General features: G+C 46.2%; 1 protein-coding gene across 1 annotated transcript in view; it reads right to left on the reverse strand.

Annotated features, from left to right (window-relative positions):
• Positions 1-2,342: 2,342 nt before the first annotated feature.
• THBS4 (thrombospondin 4) overlaps positions 2,343-6,156 on the reverse strand; it is a 25,450-nt gene continuing 21,636 nt past the window's right edge. Inside the window, exons 17-18 of the mRNA XM_010013658.1 lie at positions 4,533-4,672; positions 2,343-2,579 (exon numbers count right to left, since the gene is read on the reverse strand). Of these exons, the coding sequence (XP_010011960.1) occupies positions 2,518-2,579; positions 4,533-4,672 (202 nt within the window). The 3' untranslated portion in view covers positions 2,343-2,517. The remainder of the gene's footprint in view (positions 2,580-4,532; positions 4,673-6,156) is intronic.

Genomic DNA, 6,156 nt, shown 5'->3' on the forward strand with positions numbered 1-6,156 from the left:
GGTTTGAAAGATGTGGGATTGCAGCATCTTCACTTGCCAGAGGCCACACATGGAGCTACATCTGTGTTGCGCAATCATCCAGAAAGAGGTGGTGGTGCAAGAGGAGCTTGTTCAAACACACACAGGGGCCGCACTGTCTCTGATGGGAAGATGAGGGGCAGGGGGTTTCCCAAGCCTGGACTATGACCCTGGGGCAAATGTTTGTCTGCAACAGCTGGACCTTGCTCTTCCTGAGCTTGCAGGCTACCCAGCAGTTCGTGTGTCAACACAACGGACAATGAGCTCTGGCAGCCCGCTGTAATGTCCCAACAGCACCTTCTGAAACAGAGGAGGAGTTCGGGCTGCCTGAGCTGCGACTGGTTTCTGTGGCTGCCAGTTGAGAAAGCCAGTGTGTTTTCCATTACGGGAGGGTTAGAAGCTTACAGCTTCATGCAGTTTCCTTTGAGAGCCTGTATCTCACCTTCCAGCCTCCAGTGGCTGTGGCATAGACTGGAAGAGAGCCTGGGAATGGGCAAACTTGAAGGTGGCAAACTGGTGTGGCCAGCAGCCAGGGTGCTCCCTCCCAGCCACTGCACCAGGAGGAGAGCCTCCAGCCACAGGAGGGGACACACAGGGCAGGGGTTTGGAGGCTGGCAGGGTTTCCCACGTTTCCTGATGGAGATGATGTGCGCTGCTCTGCTCTGGCCAGCACATGCTGCAGGCAGGGCAGGGTGGGCCAGGCCTGTGGCACCCACCGTGAGGAGGGGACCCCTTGTGCAAGATGTGCGCGCTGCAGGCGCCCGTACGCATGGTGTGTGAGCACAGAATGAGTAACTGCTCCCGCCCGGGCTGCACCCACACCATCCGGAGAGCTTTCCTGCCTGGAGAAGGGCGGCTCCATCCAGTGAAATCCAAGCGTGTGATAAGGTAGACATAAATTTGCTTTATAGTCTGTGTTCTCTTTCATAAACAAACAATACTGCAGTTACAGCCTGTGTTCAGCTAGAAAAAGTTGTTTATTCTCATCTTCTAAGCATAATTTGACACGACCCTCTGTGTTGCTCCAAAACAGCCTTCCAATCCTCAGTTGTAAAACTGGTGAGTAAAGCTGGGTTTGGTGAAGCCAGGGGGGAAGGAAACTGGAGGCCCTTTCACAGTGAAGTGTTGTGGAGTGCTCCTGCATTGTGCTCTTTGCTGAGGACTCTGGGATCCCTCATGGGGCAAGACCCAGGGCTGCGTTGCTCCCAGAAGCCTTGGCAATGGTGGACAAGCCCACAGTGAAAACTCTTCCCATAGCCCAAGCCTTTGGTGGCACCATAAAACATAAGGGTATTTTTACTGTACCGAGAACTGCACACTTCTTTTTTATTGCTTTGATGCACTCATCTGATAATTTAACTCAGCATTTCCCCTGTGCTCTCATGCTGGGAAGGAGCCATGGCAGCCCATTTTCTCAGGGCTACTTCTGATTTTTAAAACCCTCACTGTACTCCCCCTCTGCTGAAGTATTGTTTCCCATTGTCCTTTTAAACGTCATTACCCCATAGGCTGCAATATCCTTCTCTTCAGCTGTCCGTGGAGCTTGTCCTCCTTCCCTTTCCTAGCTCCATTTTGAAGAATGTACTAGAAATCCATATGGTATCCAACACCTTTTATACTTCACATTACAGAGTGCATTGTGATAGGGGTTTTTTTTTACTATTTATTTTCCAGTCCTTTCCTAATGGTTGCTGATGCTTAATGCAGTGGTTTGGGCTTTTAACTTGGTGACTTATTTTCATGACTGCAGTACCTGCTGAGAGAGCTCAGCTCTGAGTGGAGACAGTGGGTCAAAGCCTGGCTTTGCATATGTGAAAGTTAGGATCATTTTCTCCCTATAGGTGATTCTGCATTTATGCCCATATGTCTTTTTGTTTTTTGTTTAGTCACATGCAAGTAATAAGCTGTGAGTACAATGCCCTGCAGTCAGCCTTTTTGCTTGAACAGGATGTGACAGTGTTACTCATAGTTTCCTGGGAGTGGGAGGGCAGGGAGGTCTAATAAGAGTTCTTAGAGGTCTGCCAAAGGAGTTGAACAGCTCTATAGGAGAGAAAACTCTTTCCTAGCAGGACTGGAAAGGTACTAAGAAGCCCTTGGCTTGGTCACACTGCTCCCAACCACTTCATGCCTGGCTGCAGCCCTTTGCTTCTGGCACATTCTAGACAGATAGATACACAAAATCGCACCTTCTTTCCCACCCTGTTTAACATCGGATCCGAAATGGCAACAGATTCAAACTTTTGCTGAAAAACCAAGTGTCACTCCATTACATACCGCTCCCTAGATTTTAGGGCAAATTCAAAAACAAGTGAAGCTCCAGGCTATTTTGTCTCCTTTTTATTTTTACTTTTATACAAAAAAAAAAAAAAAATAATAAAATTCTGACATAGTCACCTCAGTGAGAACAAGCTGCGGTGTGCGCTCTGACAACAACAGTCATATAAGGATTTAAAATATATTGTTTTATTGTTTGCAATAGCAGTGTTAGTTCGCTTGTTCTTAAATATCCCCAACTCCAAATTGCTGAGCTTGAAATTCTTGAAAGTCCTCTGGGATGGTGTCTGAAGATAGGAAAATGTGTATAAGTTTAGTCTCTGCTGACAAAACCAGGGAGCATGTAAGTTAATGAATTATCCCCACACTTTTTTTTTTTTTTAGGTAATGTGCTTTCTCTTTTGTTTACGTGTTTAGAAAGAGCAGGGACTGCTCTCAGTTTTAGCTGTACACCACTGAAAAGCACATGGAGGCTAACTAAGCAGTGTATGCTATGGCGCCAGCCCATAATGGAGCACTACCAACCTTCAAATTACATTTCCACCTGAAAATTTTGTGACTTCCACATCTGTATTTTTATTAATAAACGCTGACCGGAAAGGCAGAAAATGTGGTTGTCTTGCTCTGTACCCCAGACATGTCTGTATTTCAGCATCTCTATTTCTCATGGGTCCTAATTCAACTTCCCTGCAATGGTTTCCCATGCCACAAGAGGGGACTGAAACATTAACCCAAGGACCAACAGCAGCTGGTAGAGGAAAACCACTGCAGCATTGGTGAAGGGAGCTGGAGGTGGGTCAATGTCATAAGAGCAAATACAGTTCTGTTGGAAGCGTTGAGTTGGAGGGTGCCTTTGCCAGCTCCTATTGTATCTGGAGAGCCACAGAGCTAACCACAGAGCTAAAGCTACAGCCAAAGACGGAGCTCAACCGCGCAACCTCAACTTTATTTTGATTATTTCCACCCTGATGCAGGACAGGTAACCCAAAAAGGAAGTAACTGTGGAAATGCACACAGTACATAGCAAAGAAGGGCAAGTTCTTTGCTTTTTGTTGACTTTTTTTTAGGCTTGAAAATTTCTTTTAAGCTTTTTCTGCAAATGTAGAACTTCTGAAATGAAGGCAGGATGCCCAGGGACTCCAGAGACTTCTCTGAGTGGGTTTAATCAACTTACTGAAGTGCCTGCAGCAAAGCCACTGTCTGCTCACCGCCAGGACAGTATCTACGACTTCAGCGGCAGCTTTGAAACATCATTTCTGGGAAAGCACACGTCTGAGAAACCAGAGGCACAAGAGTCTCTTTTCAGACCCTTATCAAGTAATTTATAATTGAAAGCTCCTCTGTCTTCTAGAAGTTTCCCTGTTTAACCATGACCTCCAAGTGTTAGCATAAGCGCACTGAGTGCCCAGGAACCGGACTCCATCACCGGAACACACCACAGAGCCAGGGTCTGGCTGTGCAGCTGTCTGGCTGTGCGCACGGCAGATCTGGGCTTGGCTTCTTGGATCCACAGAGAGCAAAGAAACTATTCCAACTTGGCTGGTCACTTCTTTTCCTAAGGCTGCCTTGGTCAGATAGGGGTTGATGCTGAGAGGAGTGAGGCAGAAATGCCCTGACATGAACAGCTTCTGTGTGAGTGACTAAGGGTTGAGTTACTCCATATAGTGGGAGATCAGGGCTAAGCTGGGAGGCTCTGACCCCAAGAGGAGTAGGCCAACATGCTCCCACAGAGTCTGAGAAGGATCCCTCCATGGGACAAAGCACATCTCATGCATGGTATTGTCCTCCCACAGACGAGAGCAACCAGCAAGTACACGTGTGACACTGATGCCTGCTGGCTGATCCCAATGGCTCTCCAGATTTCTTTCATGCTGTAATTACAGCTCAAGACATCCTACATGCATGATGGCCTCAGAATGTGTATTTTTTGTGTACAGCTTATGGCTGGTTGGTTTTAAATAACGTTCCTAATTCTCCGATGACAGCTATACTACTTAGTTGGCACAATCTCTGCAGCAGTGTGACTGCTCTGGGAGGAGCAGTTGTGAGGTGTTAGTTCCCATCTGGCTGGGCTGCAGCATGCTGCTGGTGTCAGGGGAGGCATTTCACAGCTGTGAATAACTTGTAAATGAAAAGCAAAGGAAGGGATGCAAAATGGCTTAATCCAGCAGCCACACTACCACACTTCTTCAATGGTCATTTGCTAGTTGTTAGCTAAAATGATGTAAGAGCAACATTACCATTGCAGCGGTATTTCAGGTTGGACCAAATAATGTTTTCCTGAGAGAAGCAGAAAACTCCAAGCCGTCCTCCACGCATCGTGGTGTCTATAGTTACACCAGAGTCTGCCACTAGGTCAGAGCCTTCATAAAATCTTGCCCTTAATGAAAGCAAACAGAAAGTCCATTACATCTTTTCCACAGCTGCAACATTCATAAAGGTAATCGCATTATCGATGGTGACTCCAGCCTTGGACATGCTATCCTCTCTCTTGTCCCAGGGAAGAAAAACCAGCTAAGATAGCTCCTCTGGAGGCTGGGGACTGGAGTAATGCTACATGCTATCAAGAGGTGGGCAGGATGGGTGTTTTGGTGGTGATTGGGTTCTTCTACACATCCTACAAAAGCCTTGGAATATTTTTTCCTCTAGTCAGTCAGACTGAGAGCTTTAACTCTTGAAAATTTCCACAGTGAACAGTTATAGGAGAAAGGGAGAACCAGATCAGATCAGTTGAAGAAGGCCAGATGGATACTGTCTCACACAGTTTGAAGCTGAACCTTTTATTCTTTTTTTTTAATAGGCAAAGTTTCAAACAAACCATTTTGAATGTTAAACTTGACTGTGAGTTTCTTTAAGAATGTGACTGAGATTAATTCCAGGAACAGTTCTGATGATCTGGCATCTCACTGTTAGAAAACCCACTGGCAAATTCCCAAGCAGCTCTGGGAAGAGCTGTGCCCTGCACTGAGGCTTCAGGAGGACCATGCTGGAGCCAGCTGGGATGCTGCAGTGCTGTCTGCAGAGTCCTCAGCCTCTGGGGTACTGGGTAAGCGACTTAGAGGAGGAGGGCCCTGTTTTGGATGAGGACCCTGACATGCAAGAAAACAGCGAGGGAAAGAAAGTTCCTGTGTCTTTTTATAAAATAAGAAAAAAACACCCCCAACAATTCCTGTTATGTTCCTGAGTTTATTTCCTGATTTGCTGGGGCAGTTCAAAAGCATCTGTACAATGAATAGAACTTGTTGTCTTTCAAATTTCTGTGGGAGAGTCTTGGCTTAAGTGACTTTTTCCTATGCTTCCTTGAAGCCTCAGAAAACCTTTGCTAGACTATGGTCTGTGGCATCTGGCCTAAACAGACCACAGCAAGATGTGGACAGAGAGCTGGCAGAGGTTCACTTTAGGCCTGGCGGCTTTTAGTTTCTGAAGGACTGTGACACTGACTTTGCTAGCTTTCCCAGTTGCAGGGGGCATTAATCAGGCTGGCTAGAGAGACTGCAACCACGGGCAGATATCTGCTTGCGAAGCAGCTTCACAAACAGCTTGTTCTAAGCAGAAGTTGCCACTATACAACTGCCCTGTGGCTGGGACACAATAATTGACAGTACAAATGTTCTTAATCCACTTTAGCAGAAAGTCAAACATGCTTTTTCCAATTATCACTGAAGACGATGCTCTGCACCAGAAAACCGGAATAATTGTAAGATCAAGTTACTGCATCTCAACTGCAGGGTGGTGATTTTTTGAAGAACAACTGACTTACCGGTATTTCTGTTCTATTACAATGCTGCAAAACTGAGCTGATGCCAGAGCAGTTTATTTTTTTTTTGCATTTTAACACTGTCCTTATCTACAAGTGTAATTCCT

This window comes from Nestor notabilis, unplaced genomic scaffold, assembly GCF_000696875.1.
Source record: "Nestor notabilis isolate BGI_N333 unplaced genomic scaffold, ASM69687v1 scaffold3574, whole genome shotgun sequence".
In the NCBI taxonomy this organism is placed as follows: Eukaryota; Metazoa; Chordata; class Aves; order Psittaciformes; family Psittacidae; genus Nestor; species Nestor notabilis.